Genomic DNA, 22,976 nt, shown 5'->3' on the forward strand with positions numbered 1-22,976 from the left:
TCACATAATGTACACCTACCACATGCATGCTATCCATGTACATGTTCATGAATAATACCAAAGTGTCAAGAACAAGTATGTGCTAAACTATGCTTGTATGCTACTGCATGCATGCTATCCATGTACACGTACACGAACAACACCAAAGTGTCAAGAACAAGTATGTGTTAAACTACGCTTGTACTGTGACAGCACATCAGAAAATCCAGTTATGCCTTATAAGAAATTCTATGCACACAGTTAATTACCCTACAATGAACAATATACACATTGGTTGGTAAATTCCCTTCAAAATTCCAACTGTGACTAACTTTTCTCATTATATAATTAACACTAATTCTTTTCAGTCATCATACATGTAGTAAACATTTTGAGCTGTCAGAAAACAATTGTTGAGAGAATGTTTTAGTTTTTCATAACAAAGTAGAGTGGCCACCAGATGAGATGGCAGGTAATGGAGCTTGTGTTGGAACATATCCATATGGTCCACAATAAACTTCATACAGCAAGTAGATAGTGGTTTTATTCCTATAAATGTGAGAGAAGTATACATTCAGGTAACTGCATTACAGCACTCAAAGTATCATTAGGCCACTATTTAATGATTTTCTGCTTTTTATCAGTGCCTGCATGCACTTCCCAATTATTTGAGATTTAACGATTATTTCATCTGACTAACCAAATATTGAGGATGTGCAGTTCAGTTTTAAAGATTGCTGCACTAGTACAGTAGCTACCTTACACAATGTAGCCCAGAGAATGTGAAAGATTGGTGTAATGAAGTTTGCAAGTAAAAGGTTGATCCTTGAGTGGAACTGATCAAGTGATGAAGGACAACTACCGTATACCCGGAAATTTTCGTGCTACGTAATTTTCATGGTTACTTAAGCTACCGTGAAAATTTATCACGTGAAAATTTGGGTCTCTGTGGTTACGTGAGCGTTATTAAGGAGACACGGAGATTCAACACGTGTAACCTCGTGTGTACCAGAAGAAATGTTGGCAACGTTTACTCTCCATAATAATTACACTGCTATTCGTGGATATCACGTCTACAAGGACGTTTGGCCAAATCCTTTCATGGGTGAAATTGTGCGTTGTGAACGCGAAGAAAGAAATGATCACGACCCCTATGCTGTGGTGCTAAAGAAAGCTGGTACTGGTACAGTGGGTCATGTTCCTCGTACAATTTCGTGCATTTGCATCCTTTTTCTAAGGCAGGGTGGCAATATTTTAGCCTCTGTGACTGGACCACCAAGATACTCTGTTGATTTAGTGCAAGGTGGTGTAGAAATACCCTGCATGTACAGATTTACAGGTGGAAATAAAGAAAGCCCATTACCGGCTTAATTCTGAACATTCAAGATGGTCTTGGTGGAATTGAAGGTGCATATGCAATGCATGTTAGAAAATTCTTAAAACTCGTGTTCTTTAGTTGCAGATACTGACGGTGTTAATGACAAGTCTGACAAAGATAGTCCAATGATCCAAATGACAGTTGATACAACATCTACATCTACTAGTATGCCTTGTGTAGCTACGCTGGTAAAAACTGAGCCAGTAGACAATGACTTTCCTCCAGAACCACAAGAGAGCAATGTCACATGGGTTAAGATTAAAGATACATCTTTGACTACTGTTGATAAACATTTGTTGACCATTAGTGAGAAGCTCTCCGATAAGCATATCAATGCAGCTCAGAGACTACTAAAGATGACCTTTCCCAAAATTAATGGATTACGATTAACCTTGTTGCAAGATAAACCACATAAAGAATCAACTGAAAATGCTATACAGATTTTTCATATTGAAGGAGACCACTGGGTTTGTGCTACAACCATAGGGGCTTCAGGAAAGAAAGTCCTAGTATACGATTCAGCTGATATCAGATGGAGTGATCAAGCTGTTTCTTTTGTTAGAAAACAATTTCGATGCGCAGCCAGCAATATTACTGTTCTAAGAAATGTTCAGAAACAGCAGGGAGGACATGAATGTGGATTATATGCAATTGCCAATGCATATGGTAAGGACCCGATAAAGATGACCTACGTATAAAGAATCGGCAATGCGTGATCAGCTCGTCCACTGCTTGTCAGAATTGAAACTTGAAGTATTCCCAACTACCCCATAAAATTATGAACTCTGAACTTTGTACATAATTCTTATTAATGTCTCATGTAATTATAGCTAGTCACAATTTCTAAATTTACAGTCAAGGTTACAGCACTGGTATTTATACTGAAGCTACACATGAAGATAAGGTTTCAGTAATTCCAGCTTCAACAAACCCATTCTTTATAAAATCATTCTGCTCCACATATGCACAGGCCTCCGTAAGCCATTTAAATCCAAGGGGTTTTAACTGGCTAAGCTTCAAATCAATCACATTGCCATCTTCAGTTGTAGCATTTTTTACTCTCTTCTCAACTTCCTTAGAATACCAGTGATGAAATTGTCTTTTCATCTGATCTTTCAGTGGCTTATTAACGGCTAGATCAAGCGGCTGCAGCCGATCTGTGCAATTGGGAGGAACCTCTACTGCAAGGATGTTGTTTTACTCCAAAACTTTCAAAAAGTTAGGTGTTGTCTGGCCTTTGAAGGTGTCAAACAGTACAAGACAAGAATGTGTCTGACCAAGCTTCAATTCTGCACGCTTCGCATTTACATACGGTATCAAAATGTTGTGCAAGTACTCCAACATAGTCTGTTCATTAGACCAGTGGTTCTCAGTGTAGGTCAAATACCAATTTTTGGGATATGCAACTTTGGGTAAACAAGCTGGGATTTTACCGGCATAGATCACCTGGGTAGGAAGTAATTTACCACTCATTGTACATGTCAGCAATACAGTGATCTGACGCTTGTCATCCAGACCAGCAATTTCGACTCGCTTGGACCCCTTTTCAGCAAATGTCCAGTCTGATACTGGCACATACTTTAGGCCAGTCTGGTCCCAATTAATGATGAGGTCTTCAGGAATATCTTCCATTATTACCATGGAACAAATATCTGATAGATACTGCTTCTTGACCTTCTCAAAATCTGTTGGAAGTATTTTGGCTGTGGTTGTCCCCTTTCGCTTGACCATGTTCATCCTTTCCAAAAACCGTGTTGCCCAGCTTTTAGTTATATCTATATGGCCACCATTTTCAGCGAGAACATTGGCATCGTGACTCACAATTACACCCACAGCGGTAGCCATTACAGTTTGTGTATTGACAACAGACCTTTGTCACGCTGGAGTTTCACGAATGATTTTACCTCGTCTTCCCACTTTTCTCCAAGAAGAAGGGGCCTTCCTCGACGCTTTGATGGTAGCACTTCGATTTGGACTGGCAGGGCATCACGTTTCCTGCCCTGACTCTGGATACGAAGTTCTCTGAGATATAGATTCTTCCATCCATGCACAGTACAGCCAAGTGCAACGTCGCACTTGCTCGCACATACAATTTTGCTCGAGATTTTAAAATCGCTAATTATGGGGCGTGGCAACTGCTTTGCTCGTGATTCTTGTGAATGAATCAGCTGCCACGTTGTCTCACGAGCGAAACAGTTGCCACGCCCCTTAATTAGCGATTTTTAAAATCTCGAGCAAAGTTGTGTGTGCGAGCGAGTGCGACGTTGCGTTTGGGCGGTACCGTAGCTTCCTTCAAATTTGGAAAATGCTTATCTTGCTTGAAAAAACGCATAGCAGCTGCAGTTCCGTGTTTAGCAGCATGTTCCCCAACGATGGCTCTCTCTTCGTCTGTCACTTTTATATATTCACCTCATGTGTTTCTGCCACTCGTGCTGTCATTTCCTACAATCGCCCCCACTTCTCGGTTTACAGTGTCAATCGTTGCCTGCGATATACTGGTAGGTAAGGATGCACTTTGGCCATCAGTATGACGCTTGAAGTAGAAATCAAGATCTTTCGTTGTCGATGTCTTCGCCATGTGGTTAAACAAAAATCTCTCGGTAATCACCTTTTTGCGTGAAATTAAAAATGCGAAAGTTCTTGGCATCCGTGAAATTAAAATCGTGAAAATCCACGGAAGGTTCATATCTGTGAAATATACGTACCGCGAAAATTTCCGGGTATACGGTATATGTAGGTACATCTAATAGAGGATAGTTGCAACAAAACTAGCTATGTTGAGTTAGCTAAGTTAGCAAGTTGCCTGTTATACAGAGAGTATCAGGCCCTGGAGAGTATAGAGGTATGAAAATAAGTCTAGCTAGCTAAAAGTACTATGGATAATGGTAATGACCCACCCACACTCTACAGTGCATTTGGAATATCACCAAATAGTGGCCTTATGTCCTTTTTTAACATACAGTATTTGGTTATTTCATTAAACAGCTGCTACATGTGCCATTGACAATGGGCACTCACCGGTGTTTGCATTAGGCTTGTCAATGTGACACTGTTTATGATGTGTATACATACTTAATTCTTGTACTCTTCATGCCTCAATTAAAAGTTGGAAAAAGTGCGTTGTGATGCTTCCACAATTAAATAAATCGATCTCCTAAGTAATAGTTAGACACTCGTAATAGATGTCTTCAAGGATGTAAAAGCCGAGGTGACATCAATAATTACCAAGGTGCAGCCAAGATAATGATTGATGTCACCTATGACTTTAAATCCTCAAAGATGCCTATTGCCAGTGTCTAAGTGTTTCAGACAATAACATAGAAGCAGTGAGTTGGCCAGAGAGCTTCTATCGTAAACACTGAGGGCATTTCAGCGAGCAAAGGATTTGAGGTCATGGCAAGCTATGGCTGAGTGTGATAGAACAGTGGTAAGGGAATTGATTGAAGTTGATTTAGATTGTGGATACTAACTTATGTCTATGTAATCGGAACTATATCAACATCTCATTTTTTCAACTAAACTATAAAACATCTTAAAATAGTATACATACTCACATAAAGGTGTGTATACACAAAGTAGTATTAGTAGGTGTATAAACATACCGAACTCCATAACAGTAACATTTGCAACTAGTTCTTCACCATGTGGCCTGAATAGTCCACCAAAACACAATACTTGTGTATCACAGGCTGAAGTGGTACCATAGAGAGGAGATATAGCTGCACCAACCCTAGGGCCATGGTTTATTGGGTAGTCAAACTACAAAAAAACACACACAAATACGTGATGAACACAGAAGGGGAATACAGTGAGTGTAGTAAAATAACTCTTCCAGCAATATGATATTATCAGGAACAAATTTCAAACACCCATAATACTTGATAATACAGTAACTAGCTAAATGGTTTATGTACCAATTTCTCTACCAGCCTTCTTTGCATGCAGAAATTTGATGAACCTAAACTATTCGGGAGCAGCTAATACTCATTTACACCGACTTGATGACTTGCAATCCCGCATTGAGTGAACATGCTCATCTGTTTTTCAACCCCTCTTTTAGCATTGACATGCTGCTATTATGGGACTGGTTTGCCATTTATTAGATGGAGAGGGACGTGGAAACTTACCTGGTTATTGCCCACAGTTACTTGATAATCCAATTCATTGCAGATCTCATCGTCTTCACTTCTGGGACCCAGCTGAACACTTACATTTTTGTTAACCCCTGTAACTTTAGAACACTAGACAGATTCAAGCGCAGTTGACTTGCTACAGCTGCCGATATATGGAATGGCCTTCCAGCTGATATGATTTTGCAAGACGTTTCTGGCTGGCGCACTGTACTAAAAGATACAAGTATAAGAAAAAATTAGAAATTTTAAACTAGAGTAGGGATCAACTTGCACCAATAAAAAGTATTGTAACAAGCTTGAGTTGGTATATTATGACAGCAAATTACTGTAACACAAAAAGAATTGAATATCCATACTGTGCTGTGGAGTTTCCATAATTGAAATGCACAGTAGGAATATTCACTTCTTTCTGTGTTACAGTGATTTGCTGTCATAATATACCAACTCAAGCTTGTTACGATACTTTTTATTGGTGCACTATACTCTAGTTGATCCCTACTCTAGTTTAAAATTCCTAATTTTTTCTTATATTTGTTTCTGTTCTTTTTATAGAACTGTTGTAACTAGTTTGTTTCATAAAGATGATTTGATGTAGCTATGGGAAGTCAATCAAAGAAGATGCCATCAATTTTTTTTTTGATGTTGAACATAAACTGTAATTTTGCACATACTGTAGATTGGTGTACTGATATTCTGCAACAATTGATTTAATTGATTGATTTATACATATATCTTATATGGTTTAAGACAAGTGTACAGGAAATAAAATAAGCGACCTAGATGCAGGGGTACCAAGCTTCAAAGTAGCTGGAGCCCTGGCAAGGCAAACACACACACACACAAAAGAAACAAAACACACACATTCATCAATTAAATTAATTAGATCTGACAGATCCCACAGATCCGAGGAGCAAGCACTGAAAATTCTGTCAGTATGAGCAGAATATTGCAATTCTGGCAGCTTGATCAAACAATGACTTAATGGTAACTTGCATGCATGAGATAAGTTGGTCATCGTCGCAGGTGTATACTCTGAGCAACCAATCTCAATTGTAACAAGCTGGGCATACAGGCCAGTACATCAGTGTTCATAGAATGAAATAGCTTAGACAAAGAACTTACACAGTAAAGCATTGTGAAACGGTGCCAGTAAGGTTCTGCTCTACTTTGCTAAAAATGATATTTTATCCACCCTGGCATCGTCTGGAACAGATAGTTGAACTCAAACACACGAGACTGATCAGCACATGCCCGTTCTACTTTGCTAAGAACGACTTATTATCCACCTGTCGTCTGGAACAGTCAGTTGAACTCAAACACACAAGAAACAAACAATTAATAATGTTCATAGATTGAACACCTTAGTACAACTTACACGGGCAGCAAAGCAGTTCGTTAATGAGAAACACAAGCAATTAAACTGTGCTAACTAATCAGCACGTGCCTGTTCTACTTTGCTAAAAACGAGTTCTTATCCTCCACCCGTCATCTGTAGCAGTCAGTTGAACACAAACACATGAGAAACAAACAATTAACAGTGTTCATACCTTAGTACAAAGAACTTAGACAAGCAATTAAACCGTGTCAACTAATCAGCACGTGGCCTGTTCTACAGTACTTTGCTAAGAACGAGTTCTTATCCTCCACCTGTCATCTGGAACAATCAGTTGAACTCAAACACACGAGAAACAAACGTACCGGCCTGAGTACCGGCCAGCACAGAAAGTCCAGCAGCACATACTAAATAAATTATTAGCACTAATGCACCGTTATCGCGAATAAATGAACACCTTGCATTGTCAGCGAAAAGAACTGGGTACAAAGGAAAGTCCATGATGCATGCATTGTACATACTGCGGTTGGTGAAAAGGCACATCTCGGGACAAAGCAACGTCGAACAGTGAAGAAATCAAGCCCGTAGCTATATCCATTGTCGAGTTATGCTTGGCTAAAGGCATCGGTTAGTCAGAATAAAATTCTATTAAATAGAAAATTTATAGAAACTTTTTGAAAGGATTTGGGGTTAATCTGAAGACATTTTTGGGCTTGGCTGTACCTAACCAATACCGCCAAGTTGTCATGAAGGCTGGTTTTAGGGTGATATTTTGGGCTGGAAAAGCCCAGTTTTGCACGATCCCTACTATACAGTACTACCGTACCGTATGGTTCAGCGTTTTGTGTGTAGCTAACATTTTAATTGTATAAGTATTAGGGATGAAACAAATATCAAATTTTAAGAATCCGAATATTCTTGAACGAATTAACGAATTATTCTTTAAGAATTTTTTGTGTAACTAGATGCTTATAAGGGACAAAATCACCTTGATTACTACCACAACTTATTATTAAATATTATTATGTAATTTACAGACCTCAAATTGAGTAAAGTGTACATGATTAGTTAACAACTAGACTACAAGTAAAAATTTAAAAGTTCTTTACATACATGTATTTGTCTTTAAAAGATGATGAATTACAGTTTTAAAATGACAGCTTTCAGTTTTTAGAAGCTTTTCAAGGTTAAACATGTAATTGTCTGATTAACGAATATTTCTTAACGGATACGAATATTTCTTGACAAACGAATAACGAATATTCATACTATTCGTTTCAGCCTTAATAAGTATGTATTGTGAGGTTTTGCTATAGTAAAAAAACAACAAAACAAACAAACAAAAAACAAGTTGATGTTGTGCTACTTCTAAAAACCAGGCGCCATGCAGCTAGCTAACTTATCTGGAATTAAGTTATTAATTAAGTATTACATAGGTTTTTGGTTGTACAATAATACATAATTATTTTATTGTAATTTTCGTATTTTGTAATTTACAAAATTTTCGTAATTCTTCAATTACGTTGCTATGCGCTGCTAAGGAAGCGCTTGTTAAACAAACCACTTTTATCAACACATTACGCACAGAAGTATCTTCTAAACTGTTTTATAGTTTGACTATCATGTTTTTTTCCACAAATTCTCTTGACAAAGCCTCAAAGCTGCTCTTCATTTTCGTTCGCGTACGTAGGGGATACGCCCCCCTTTCCAACTCGAAGGGATAGGCTATTCCTGGTAGTCTACGAGGCCTGCACAGTTGTTTTTCAGTTGTTAAACGCCTGTAAAACCCGAAGGGAAGGTAATTCACTAAGTCGGAGGAGAGTCACCACACCCGTATTTCAGACCACCGAAAGAAACCGCCTCAGAGCAAAGTTTACCTGTGCGGAAGTTTAAATACAGACTCATTTAACTTTTACCTGCTTTTCCATTTAACGATTTTGCCCACGTGGGTGCATACGGACAAACATAGGTAGATAGGTAGGTACACACACACACACACACACTTTTTTTATGAAAACAATTTTAGTAAACCAGGTGCGCGCCCACAGCTGGCCTTTGGCCGGCTGTGGGTACACGTTTGGTTTAAAAACAACAAAATAAAACAACAACAACATCAAGTTGGTTCCCTAAAACCCCGTAAAATCATGAGCTATAGTACATAACACTGTACATTTATGTAGGAGTAAAGGATACAAAGCAGCATACTAGCACGCAAAGCATGCCAACCATATTTCTAGGAAATTTTAAAAATTAGACTATCAAAGTAATTTCAGCAGTTTATCTGTGTGCTTTAATTACTGCACTATTATGACTGCTCTATTAGGGTATCTTGACCTACTAAACATTTACCAAGAGTTAATGATACAGAGAGGAAAGTACCTAATGTACATAAAAGGAAGTTTAAATGACTTCATTTCTGCATAACATAGATTATATATTGTTTCACTACTATTCTATCGTTGGAACCCTACTTCATTTTCAAAATAATAATTTTCAATTGTACTAGTAAGATACTTAGCTCTTATCTGAGAATTTCGGAACATTAATCCAAAATATGTACGTACCTTTGTCCACTGCAGTGTATCAACATCTAGTATCCAAGCATCATCTACTGTTGTCAAAAAGTGATCCACACCCCAAAGTACTAGCACCTTTTGGCTTAGCTGTTTCTCATTTCCAATATCATGGCCAACAGATGAGGGGTTGACCAGGCAACATGTACTGTGGTACTGCCTGCAAGCTGGCCATGGATCCTCAGGTTTTAGTCTACCAATTGCTCCACTCCAGTGCTAAGAGAGAAAAGAACATACAGGAATGGTAGCTACTGCATGTAATCAGTTGTACAAGCATAAGTCAATGGTTATGGTCCCTATTTTTGACAGTACATGTATACGTATTCCGACAGTACGTGTATACATACATTGTATATGCAATGAAAAGATGGATTCTAAGAAGTACTGTACCCTGTTGCTGCAGAGGACAGCCGGTGGGGGCACCACATGGCCTACACGTGGATGTGGTCATAGGCTTTGCTGGTGACTTGGCCTAGCTAACCTATTAGAAGAAAGCCATTAGGATAAGGGAGGAAACTACTCTGGGTATTAGATCCTCATGCCAGCAGGGTTTCTTATTCTGGTCCATCAACCAGGCACCAATGGGGTTGTACTGTATTTTTAAGGCTTAATCATATACCATATGGCATGTAGAGAACTGTAATGTACTGTACATGTACTGTACATTTATAGAGTAGAAGTTGAATATCCAAACATCCAACTACAATTATCCAAATGCCAAAATGACTGTTCAATTACAGTCTTGGTCAGCAGCTGCAGGTGAATTGTTACAAAGTACTGTACATTTGATTTTACACACTTTTCAGTTACCTTCCTCCAATGGATGCAAATCAGATAATTGACTCTTTGTCATATCAAACAGTACGGTAGTGTACTGTTTAAGTAGGAATCCCCCCGAAATGATACGAGCCGCCAAAAATCTCGCCTTTTAAAAACCAGCTTAGAAACTTCTTACACTACGAAAATCACTTTTACGGAATAATATTAGTCCATCTAGCATCAAATTTAGCATTAAAAACAAGAAAATGCTTACTGGCGGCTGGATATAGAATTTTTTAAAAATCGTAAAAACTCGAAATTTCGTCTCACTGCCTCACTGCCTCACTCACTCACTCACTCACTCACTCACTCACTCACTCACTCACTCACTCACTCACTCACTCACTCACTCACTCACTCACTCACTCACTCACTCACTCACTCACTCACTCACTCACTCACTCACTCACTCACTCACTCACTCACTCACTCACTCACTCACTGACCACAGTTGCAAGCCTAGAGCCCAAACGAAGCAGTGCATGGTCACCATTTACGCCACAACAACAAACTCAACGGTGGGATGTGCCTTTTGGGGTTCTGACGAGTGTACGCCTTGTCTTTTCTTTTATCTTCAATCAGGCTGCTTATCTTATCCAACGAAACCATATCGAGGCATTAATTTTCCATATCAACACTTTCTTTAAGCAGCATAATAGATGCCACAAAATTATTTAAGGAACTTAGACTACGCTACTGTACGGAGGTACCAGTACTCCACAATACGTAGGTCACAACATCACGTCCATTCTTTATTCTGCGTATTATCGATCTATACCATGATGACCACGCCCCTTTTACGCTAGCTGTATTTGTGACCATGCACCTTCAAGTTGGTAGGCTGATTCAAGCTCGGATTCGAGATTCTCTAGTCTAATACTAGGAATCGATCGAAACACGATGACCACACCCCTTTTTGGAGCAAGCACACATCTTTGCAGGCTGACTCAAGATACTCTAATACAGCAGTCACCCTAATAGAACAGTCACATGTTTATAGCTAGCTATATGGTTTATCAAAAAACTAAACAAACTAGTATATTAAAAATTATAAATTTAAAAATGAAGTAGGAATCCAAGCGATAAAAAGTAGTGAAACAAGAGATGAACAATGGTAGCTATTACAGTATAGCTCAGTGGGAAATCCCTACTTTGGCATTGAACACAAAATAATTGTTATACCATGCCAAAGTAGGGATTTCCCACTGAGCTATACTGTAATAGCTACCATTGTTCATCTCTTGTTTCACTACTTTTTATCGCTTGGATTCCTACTTCATTTTTAAATTTATAATTTTTAATATACTAGTACAGTACATACACCATATCAGAGTTCATTATATTTAGACTACAACAAGTTTGATACTGAAATTTGATTGGCTGAAAACGTGGTCTCTAAATCTCGTAGAGCCACGGTCATGTCCAATAGAGACCACGCTCTGAGGCGATACGAAACACGATAATTACGCGCCTGTAACATTGGCAACGCATGGGCGTTTAAATGGCTAGTAACAGCCCTACTGAATTAGAGGGAGGTATTATGGGCTTGTTTGTACTAATCAACACTACATTACTTGCTTACAAGCAGCTGTCGGGGCACAACAACAGCAACAATGAGTTGTAGTCCAGTCGCTGAGTCCAGTACTTCGATACATAGCACGCGCCTGTAACATTGGCAACGCATGGGCGTTTAAACGGGTAGCAACAGCCACGCTGAGGTCCCGCCATGTAGGGTGTAGAGGGCTTGTTTCTAGTAATTAGCCATACATTTCCCATTTACAAGCAGCTGTCAATTCAAGGTACAATAACGAGTTGTAGTCTAAATAAGTTAGACGTCAAGAACCACTGTGTTCTACGGGATTTAGAAAACCCTCAGGCCCTTAGTAGCGCCCTCGCTACGCTCGGGCGCTACAGCCCAGGGCCTTCGAGTTTTCTAAATCCCGTAGAATCCTGGTTCTCGACGTCTAACTATTATATAGAGAGATAATAAGTAAACCATGTGCATTTTGGGGGTAATTTGCCATACACAACACATGTACAGTATTAATCATATCGAACTCACCCAAGAATTCATGTCCAATATGTGTATCTCTGATGATGGGCCCATTAAGTGAGTGCCACCAAAGATCAGTGCTCTGTGGGAATCAATCTTGGTCATTGTAAAACGGGCACAGGGAAGTGGTGGCACTCCAGTAATAGCTGGTTTTGACCACATCTCTACAAAAAATGTCATAGGAACTTACAGCTTGTAATGAAAATATGAGGTTCGTAATTAATCATATCAATGTAATAGTTGCAACATGCATGGGCATGAGGTATTTGCTTGAAATGTATGCCCAACTGCCCGAGGGCATACATTTCAGGCAAAGCATGAAAGCCCCATGTTACAACTAATATGTAACACTTCCCATCCGTATCAGGCTGATAGCTTGCACAGGGTGATCAATCACCCAAGCCAAAACAAGTGCAACCACTGGATATATATATATATATATATGCATGCCAAAAAATTTCGATTGTGGGTCAGCACCTAGTATGCTCCAGTTACATTTGGTTATGATGAACGGACAAATCATAGAGAATTTTGGTTACGCAAGTTTAACGTTTTAATCTGAGCTATTGAATTGTTTATGGAATAATTACGGAGTTTATTAAAGGCCTAGATAGGTACAGTAAGCTTGCTTGCAGAGTGGTTACTTCGTGATGGGGGTGTGGTCCATATTTGGAAACGTGTGGAAATGATTGTCAAATAAGCTATAACACTACTTCTTATCTTAGCCCAACATTTTTCAACTCGTAGGGCAGCGTGGCTCTCTTGTCTGAGTGGTTTTCTTAGCAAAATCCAAGTCTTGCATACTAATCACGCTAGTATTAATTGATCCCCAAAATCGATTTCGGCCTTAACGTCTATATAATTGCTGCCCAGATGTAGCCCAATCTACATACGAAATGTGGCTAAATGTGCCTTCAGAGTGGCCCAAAAAGCTTCTAAGAATTTTATTATATTTAACAGAATTTCTACTTGATGTACTGATTCCCAACAGCTAAGGCTACATGCCTTGATTTATTCTCTGTTAGATGTTTACAAATGCCTTTTGGCATACTGCAGTACACTGTACAATGCTTGCATTGTGGACTTGTAGCTTTGTCCTTTGTATCCTATTTCTTTTCGCTGACAGTGCAAGGTGTCGATTCGGGGGTAACAACCAAAAGAAACTTTAATTCAATTATGGGGTTGGGGAAATAATTAGCAATACAGCTAGGGAAGTTGCCTTCACCTGCAGTTATGTATCAGTATATAATCCCTACAGATAGCTATAACCATGAATGAAGGGTTATATGTCCCTATAAGTAGCACTTCATTAGTTTTTATTTCTACTGTATGACCCCTACTTGAATATAAAATCTTTCCTCGTACTCGCATAAATTGTGCTGATAAACCTGTGCTTCATGTCTAAACAAAGCCCCTATTAATAAACCCATCTGCATGATCTATTGTTAAACAAAAAATGATCAATTTGCATTGATTAGTGGCATCAGGAGCTTATAAGCGCCAAAGGCGCTTATAAGCTCCTGGTCCAAGAATTTTGACAGTGAACGACTATCATAAATCCCATACAAAAGTACCGGTAGTAAATGCGGCTCGAGTCGAGGTATAACTTGCCACTAACACTACAGACAGGGCTCCTCTTTTCAGTTTATCTGCTATACAGGTAGACGAATCTATCATTCCAGAAGAAGCACTAATAAGTGGTCTATTTCCTGAGATTTGAATTTACATTAGACTGCATTTATTCACCGTCATGACATATTAAAATATCACGTGTCAACAGAATGTTTTTGGCAGTGCATATGGTCTATGTCATACCACTATTTTTTCAGCTACTACTGTATGTTCCATGTTCAGAGCTGCATGTATAAGATTGTCTTTATAACACAATAATGGTGTCACTACTCTTGCCAAGGCAATACACTTACGGTGAATGTTCCTACATACACACCACTTATCAATTTATCAAAACATATGTATCGGATTTATCAAATCAAGCATTTTCAGGTGGTCAACATAATTTCAAAACACTTGGTTAAACCGAATTATGCATTTAAAAAATCTAATATCTGTTTAATATCTTTTTTGAAACCCCAGCTTGGTAAATAGGCTGATCATAAAATCTCATCATTCCTTGTCATTCGTTGTCCAATACAAAATACATGTATTTTACACTACATACAAAAACACTAATTTACAACCTTTAACTCACAAAATCTCTACAGCACACCATACAACAAAAGAAAGCCCTTGAATTTCTCTATCCAATGCCAACCGTACAAATGGGAAAATGTTGCCATAGCAACAGTTATTTACTACTGATGATGACATAATACGCGTTCCATACATTAACCTATTGGAAAATTTAATTATCTTGGTGCCCACCTGCTTGGCAGACTTGGGTCCAAATACATTGCATAGTATTTAAATACAAATACTATAAATTTCCAAATACAAATGCAAATACTTTGGTCAGGATAGTATTTAAATACAAATACTTTCCATAGTATTTAAATACAATTTAAATTCTCTAATTTAGTATCTATGCTGTACACATGCTAGTTGCATTTATTAATTTTTGTTAACACTGTTACTATTGAGATTAAATTGTTAGGTACATGCCAGCTCTACCATAGCCTCTATGCATGTACAGGAGGTATATGTATCAAACGGTACGGTCGTACCGTTTAAGTAGGGATCGTGGTGAATGTTTCACGAGCTGCCCAAAATTCTGCCTTTAAAAATCATCCTACAGACATTTTACGCAGCGAAGATCACCTTTACGGAATAGTACTAGTCCATGTAATACATAAAACAGCATTAAATACAACAAAACACTTACAGGTGGCCGGATATAAAATTTTTAAAAATCGCCAAAAACTCCTATTTTAGTCTCACTGCCTCACTCACTGCCTCACTCACTACCTGACCACAGTCGCAAGCCTAGAGCCCAAACGAAGCAGCGCATGGTCACCATTTTACGCCACAACAACAAACTCACTGGTGGGATGTGCCTTTTGGGGTTCTGACGAGTGTACGCCCTGTGCACCTTTTCTTTCCTTTTATCTTCAATCAGGTTGGTTGTCTTCTTCTTCAAGCATCAAAACCATACGGAGGCATTAATTTTCCGTATCAACACTTTTCTGTAGACACCACAAAATTATTTCAGAAGGCGCTTATGCTGCTGAAAGAGCGGGGCGCTTACAATTTCAAGTGTTGCACGTGAAACATTAAGGTTGCTGAACAGAGCCGGCCTTAACCTTAGGCAGGGTAGGCAGCCTTCCTAGGGCCTCAGGGCTGAGGGGGCCTCCGAGCACCAAAAAAGAGGCCTCAGGCTTACGGATTGCATGCACATCTATATATAATAAAATGCTATTCATACAGCCAATTTCCCTTATGCAGCCATACACTAGTGGGACAGTTCTAGGTATTCCCAGGCTATGAATAGCCTTTTATCAACTTATATCATTACAGGATAAGCACTTACATCGTCATAACAAAAGCACGCAGGAATATTCTCTATTGTTTTACTCACGTGCAGAACTGATTCATGTGATAGTGAGTATTTAAAACCTATTATGGAGAGACAGTGTTGTGACGGTTTGGAGCATAGGAGAGACATGGATTTCTTATAGTGTCTGTTTGTATTGCGACCAATGCATGTGAGTTGTACATTACTTAGGAAAAGGTGTACACTACTATTAGCCGTGGTTTGTTGTAGCTTGGCTGTTCGCCATTTGGTGCATCTTGACTGTGCTGCTTTGGCGCATCCTTTGTTTCGCACTTCTGATTTGGTGCAACTGCGTGGTTCTGTAGTAGCTACACTGGATGGAAATTGGCACTAAGATTACAGTGAAGTATTGTTCATGATTGAACGGGTGAGGCACTAGTTCTTCGATTGTAAAGGTCTCAAGATGAGCTAGCTGAAGAGCTGGAAGATTGCCATACAGTGCTATAGAGCTGTAAAGATATCTGTATATTATAAGTTACACAAACACTTCTAGGATAGAAATAAAGCTGCAAAAACAGCAGCCATACATGCATGTATAGCTAGCGTAGCTACATAGAGCTGTGCAGTCCATGCTGTTTTGCATAACAAGCTTATAAATGTATATAAAGGCCCTACAAATGGTTTTGACTGTTAGGGAGGGGGCTCTAGCTTTGGCTTTGCCTAGGGCCTCCAAAATACTAAGGCCAGCCCTGCTGCTGAGTTGTCACTTCGACTTTTGCCAATGCCTGGACTGCAATTGACGAAGAGATTTGAGACGGACTGATACTCAACGGCTTGTTCCTCTGAACACACTGACCTAGCCACTCAGTGCCAGACGGCGAGATCAACGAGTCAGTGATTCTTGTGATTGGATAGTACTCGAGTTCATCCTGTTAGTTGAGACTAAGCTCCAGACAACTGAAAGGACCTGTTCGTTAGAACAACTTTTGGCTGGGGTGAATAGAACGCGGACCATCGTACTGAGGCAGTTCATAGATCTGAACGCCACTGCTACTACGATCAAAGGTAAGCTATGCACGCTACTACGGGCCTATGTGCTTCCAATTTTGGCACAGTACATACTTTAATAAGCTGTAACTAGCTAGCTGTGCTACAACAAAAAACTAAACAAACTAGTATTTTAAAAATTGTTAATTTAAAAATGAAGTAGGGATCTATGCAATAAAAAGTAGTGAAACAAGAGATGAATGATGGTATTACAGCATAGTTCGATAGGAAAGTCCCTACTTTGGCATTGAGCAAAATTATAGCTAATGTGCCAAAGTAGGGACTTTCCCATCGAGCTATGTTGTAATACCATCATTCATCTCTTGTTTCACTACTTTTTATTGTATAGATCCCTACTTCATTTTTAAATTAAAATATATTATAATGTCACTATTGATTGCATCTAATACATCAGTTCTTCAGATCTTTTATCCTTTACTCTACATCTCTCAGGTAGAAATATTTTCCCTGCAATACTAAAAAGTATTTCAACAGTCAACTTCAAAGGATAGGTAACTGCTTATGAATCCAGTGAAATATACACTTGAAAGTAGTGTGGACCAAAGGTGTCGACAAGCTATGCATAGCTGATCTCGCACTCTTTATGATCAAAGGTTCATTTGATTTTACCATCTTATTGTAGCAAAAGTATTTGAAGCAATTGTAAGTATTTAAATACATTAGGAAAGTATTCAATTACAAATACATCCAGTTCCCAAACTACAATTACTAATACAATTACTCAAAATTTGCAATTAAATACAAATACTAATGTAATTAAACCCCAATTTACAAGTTGTTATCCTCAACCAAATTTGCTAAGTTTGGTATCACTCTATGCAGTGAAGGATGCTTAATAAGACTCCGACCACCGTAAAAATTGTTAAACAGGTTAGTTTACAGAGATATGTTGAAAAACACATGTTTTTACGGGCATTCTGAACACGTAAATTTTGTAGGACAAGGCTGCTTTTTAGCTTCAACTTCGTTACTATACAAAGAACTTATACTTGAATCGAATTCCCTTTCATCAAGGAATCTGATAAGCCAAACTTCATGTCTGTCAACCAGAGTGCACGAAAGTTATGGCGCCTTGTTTAGAAGACAGTGTTATTTTATATGAAACAGGCGTAACCTATTCGGAAATCCAGAATATCTTACAAATGTTTTGATATGATATAAGCTAATGCTGTACCATAAATGTTATACCTGGAGTTACTTACTTGACATTGGGTCAAACACATGAAGTTCATTGGTCAGTCCATCAGTTTTCTGATCTTCGTTAATCCCTTCTCCTCCAAAGATACACAGCATCCCATCATGTTCCACCATACCACACATGCCCTTAACCATTGGAGACTCTTGTGGATTACTTGCCACTAAATACTCCCATATCATTGTATTCAAATTTAGACTATGTATAGCATTGTTGTTGAACTGTGGTCGCCTCTGCCTTCCCCTCCATCCACCAAACACAAATAATTGATTCCATATGGCACACATGGGAACGCATAATTCACCCTTTGGAATAGAGCCTTTTGTAACATGAACCGTCCACGTTCCAGTGGAGATATCAAACACATCTACTTCGTCAGTCGTGTTGTCTGAGGTGGCAAACGGTATTCCACAATCATCAATGATTCCTCTCCAGTAGTACACCTTGTTGTCGTGTACACATGCTGCTGGGACTGACCGGGATTGAACTTTCCATATGTCAACGCTTATCTCGTTAGTCATATTACACGACGTAAATTGAGGCCTAGGCCCTCTGGCTTGAGGCGTAATCAGACTCGCTGGCGGCGCTTCATACCGTATAGCCTAAATATTTCGAGGGGGGAAATTTTCGCTGATTTCGCGGTTTTGCGGGTTATCTGCAAAAAATTTTATCCTTGACCTCCATATAGTCTAATACATTTTGGGAGTACTCCGAGTGTTTGCAAATCCGCGAAATTTTTGTTTTTAGCAACATTGCTCAACCTCGAAATATTTGCCCCTAGAAATGATTTGATAAGCGCCCTGTGCGTTAGGTTGCAGAATGACGTCACGCGTTAAAATTTTTTTAACCAGGCGCACGCCCACAGCCGGCCGAAGGCCGGCTGTGGGCGTGCGCCTGGTTTACTGTAATTGTTTCCGTAAAAGTGTGTGTGTGTACCTATCTATCTACCTATGTACCTATCTACCTATGTACCTATCTACCTATGTTTGTCCGTACGCACCCACGTGAGCAAAATCGTTTAATAACGGTAAAAGCAGCTTTTACGTAAGAAGTAAAAGTGAAATGAAGTCTGTATTAAACTTCTGTACAGGTGAACTTTGCTCTGAGGTGGTTTCTTTTCGGCGGACTGAAATACGGGTGTAGTGACTTTCCTCAGACTACCTTCCCCTTGAGGTTTTCAGGCATTTACTGAAAAACAACGGTGCAGGCCTCGTACACTGCCAGGAATAGCCTATCGCTTCGAATTGAAAGGGGGCGTATCCCTTACGTACGCGAACGAAAATGAAGAGCAGCTTTGAGGCTTTGTCGAGAGAATTTATTATTATTATTATTATTATTATTATTATCAATTTTTCCAAAGATGGGTAACACAAAAGGCAATACTGCCTGTACAAGGTGATCCCCAACACAGAACATACATTCACATATATAATTACACACAAACAAATACAAAAGGAACATGAACTACTTAATAATTACAAATCAATAAACCTAATTACAAAAAAAGATAATGTTTTAACCTAGTCTTAAAACTGCCAGCAGTCCTTTGAGATAAAATTTCAAAAGGAATTGAGTTCCAAAGAAAAGGTGTAGTCACAAAAAATGAGTGCCGAAATGCGTTGATAGTTGACGACGCAAGATTTAATGTCAAAGCATGTGACCTCGTAGCCAATGTGTTAAAATGAAAATACCTTGAGAAATTGATGGCAGTTCTTTTATGATAAATGGAGTAGAGGGTCCAGATAGACATATAGCTTCGACGTGTTTTAAGTAAAGGCCATCCCAGTTCACTGATGCAAACCGACGACGACTTAGACCATTTTTGAGCAGCTGCATCCCAAAAGCTTTTAATCCAGCGTGCAGCTCTATTTTGCACCGATTCCAACAAACTAATATCCTGTGCTGTGTACGGCGCCCACACTACGCAAGCATATTCAAGGTAGGGTCTAACCAGTGCTTTGTAAGCACTAACTTTAGCTGCTTGGGTACAACCAAACATAGCACGGCGTATACGGTTCAGGCACTTAGTAGCTTTACTGACTACATATCGACAATGATCATTCCACCTAAGTTTTGAGCTGATTACAATGCCAAGATATTTAACTTTCTGTGACCATGGAATTGGATGAGATCCAATAAAGTACTCAAAGTTGATTGGATGGCGTTTATTAGTGATGTTAACTGCTTCACAAATAAACGGAAAAAACATGTTAGTGGGAAAAAACACGTGGGAAAAAACACGTTAGTCACACTATAAAACAGTTTAGAAGATAGTTTTGTGCGTAATATGTTGGTAAAAGCGGTTTATTTAACAAACGCTTCCTTAGCAGTGCATAGCAACGTAATTGAACGAATTACGAATATTTCATGAATTACGAAATACGAGAATAGCTAATTATATTATTGCACAACCCAAATTACCCTATTGTAAAGTATTAATACATAGTTGGTTAATTCATAGTAGTATATACTGTCTATAGTTATTCCAGATGAGTTAGCTAGCTGCATGACGCCTGGTTTTTAGAAGTAGCACAACATCAACTTGTTAATACAAAATTCTTAACGCTCTGACTTTACTAATCTATACACTACTACTACCAGGGGGCCCAGTTTAAATTGTTGCATTCAAGATTATTGTGCAGATCTAATTACTTCATGAATAGAATGATTAATGCTGATTGGAACAGTTTACCTACCTCTGCCGTGGAAACACTTCAAGTAACACTTTTAAATTGCTGTTAGATAATTATTTACTAGATTTTATTTTGCATAATCATGAACCATGATATGGTGGTTCATAATAGAGACCGCTTATGTTTTTTGCAAAATCCTAATAGAACACACACTTAAACACCACCTTAGGAAACTCCCAAAGAAGTCTTGGAAGTTAATTTGGAAGAAGTATAGGTCCACTGGAAAATATGAAGCCAAATAAAGTTTTTTTTAAATAACTGAAATTTATGCCATTTTGTTCATCTTATTATTATTAGCTAATTTTATTCCACAGGTCTAGAGCAACTTTTTGGTGATAAAAAAACTATATACATAACTTTCCTTCCTATATGTCTTTCTTCACGTCCATGACCTATTATTACAATGATAACACCCATTCTCAAGCATAGGCAATTCTAAGGAGGGGCCAGGGGGCTATGGCCCCTCCCTGCTAAAAAATAACTTTTTAAAAATCTTGGGGAAAAGTTGCAGTATAGATTAGCATTGTTATTCTTAGGATTTTTCATGTCTTTACCATCTATTTTAGGCTGTTTTCAAGCCTTCAAATTGCAACTTTCTGGGGGTTGCACCCCCAGACCCCACCTGAAATTCTACTTTATATTACAGCCATTCAACAATAGTCATATACTGTTCCCTACTTGCCCCCCCCCCCCCCCCCCCCCCTGTAGGTCAGGTCTAGAATCGCCACTGTTCGCAAGCAATTTGGTTCACTTTGCCATTTACTGTGTAATACGTATCAAGCACTACCAGCATAAAGAAACAAGAGTCAAACAAGCCAGCATGTTAAATACACAGAGATCTCTGTTTGGACTCAAATAAACATTTATACAGAAGCATTCTCAGTACTTATCTGCTCCTGATTTATGGAGAAACTACTGTTTTTCCCTTAATTTCTACCATATCCATTGAGTCCAAATAGAGATCTCTGTGTGTTTAACATGCTGGGTTGTTTGATTCTTGTTTCTTAACTTTTTTCAGCAATCTCTATTCCCATGACATTGTTTTAAATTTTAAAATTATTTACACTAGCGTTAATGTATTGATTGGGTATACAGGCTTTGCCTTTACCCGTATTTAATCCTAATCATTTACAGTTTGAAAGTTATGCTGGTTTTGTTTCACTCTTGAACAAAATTCTAACACCAAACTTCACAGTGCTGGATTGCAATCATCACAACATTTTTATCTTCCGTAAAGATGGACCTCTATACAGTTGTAATAGCCAGCTTTCCTGGGTTGGGCAACACTAGCTGGGGCTGCATGTGTATTGTGATTTGAGTTACATGGGATAATTGCATGGTGATTAAGGAATCACAACAGAAAAATAATGTAATTGTAGTTAAACTCATTTTCTTTCTTGACATGTTAAGTTTGTTAAAAGGTTGTATACCGATAAATCCTTTTGGGGCAATTGCCTTGGAGAATTTCAGGTAACTATAGGTAAATTTATTTGCCAAGTGTGTGGATAGGTACTATAGTTTGTATGCACTTCTGTGTGCACCAGGGGATTGGGTCATCCAGGTCACATTTTGTCCAGGTAAACCAGATGTGTCTGACCCAGATTATAAAATCTCCAGATCTGACCTGGATTGTGCATTGGATAAGTTCATTGATTTATAGTGTCTTGCTTGACCATGATGAGAGGAAGCGTAACTATGAATCTTAGAAACAGTTCATGTGAAAAGGATGGTGAATGTGAGTTACCTGACTGCTCTATTAGAGTATTTTGATTGTTTGGTACTTAATTGGATTAATGCACCTCTTGAAAGTGTTGCTCTTGTACTAAACAAAGGTTTTAGTGCACACCTCAACATTAATTAACCCAGGTCAAGTTGCATCCACCTCTGATGCTTGACTAGCTCCTTTTCATGTTCTCTAACCTATATAATGTGTAATCTGTGACAAAAAAGACAGGGCTGTTTGAGAGCTAAACTGTGACTTTTACATACAGTATCACAAAATCAAGCTTACTTATTGCATGTGGTTCAGACGTGGGTTATGAGTGCTTGACCAGAGTAACAAAATGTAACTCAGATGACCTGATTCAACCCTGGTTGTGATTAAGTGCAAATTAGAGGTAACTATTTTGCGTAGATAATAACACGACATGGGGGAAAGAAGTAGCAAGGTTGTCTGATGAATGGCAGAAGCATGTACAACAGTGGATAAATGTCCTACATTGGTACACTGTACGCAAGGAAATTTTGACGTAAGAAAAACTTCGAATTACTTCAGCAGATTTGAGGAATAAAATGTTGACGAAA

General features: G+C 38.7%; 1 protein-coding gene across 1 annotated transcript; it reads right to left on the reverse strand.

Annotated features, from left to right (window-relative positions):
• Window positions 1-287: 287 nt before the first annotated feature.
• On the reverse strand, window positions 288-18,578 carry LOC136259395 (kelch domain-containing protein 1-like). Its single transcript, XM_066052888.1, has 5 exons — window positions 17,987-18,578; window positions 12,278-12,432; window positions 9,388-9,612; window positions 4,960-5,116; window positions 288-528 (listed from the first exon to the last, which is right to left on the reverse strand). The coding sequence occupies exons 1-5, from the start codon at window positions 18,498-18,500 to the stop codon at window positions 344-346; spliced, it is 1,236 nt and encodes a 411-aa protein (XP_065908960.1). The 5' UTR covers window positions 18,501-18,578; the 3' UTR covers window positions 288-343.
• Window positions 18,579-22,976: the final 4,398 nt, after the last annotated feature.

Source organism: Dysidea avara, chromosome 1, assembly GCF_963678975.1.
Source record: "Dysidea avara chromosome 1, odDysAvar1.4, whole genome shotgun sequence".
Classification (NCBI taxonomy): Eukaryota; Metazoa; Porifera; class Demospongiae; order Dictyoceratida; family Dysideidae; genus Dysidea; species Dysidea avara.

Coding starts and splice junctions, on each gene's coding strand:
- LOC136259395 (XM_066052888.1), bottom strand. CDS start 18,500: ATGACTAACGAGATAAGCGTTGACATATGGAAAGTTCAATCCCGGTCA. Junction 12,433..17,986: donor TGTGTTTGACCCAATGTCAA/GTAAGTAACTCC, acceptor CATTTTTTGTAG/AGATGTGGTCAAAACCAGCT. Junction 529..4,959: donor TGTTACTGTTATGGAGTTCG/GTATGTTTATAC, acceptor TCACATTTATAG/GAATAAAACCACTATCTACT.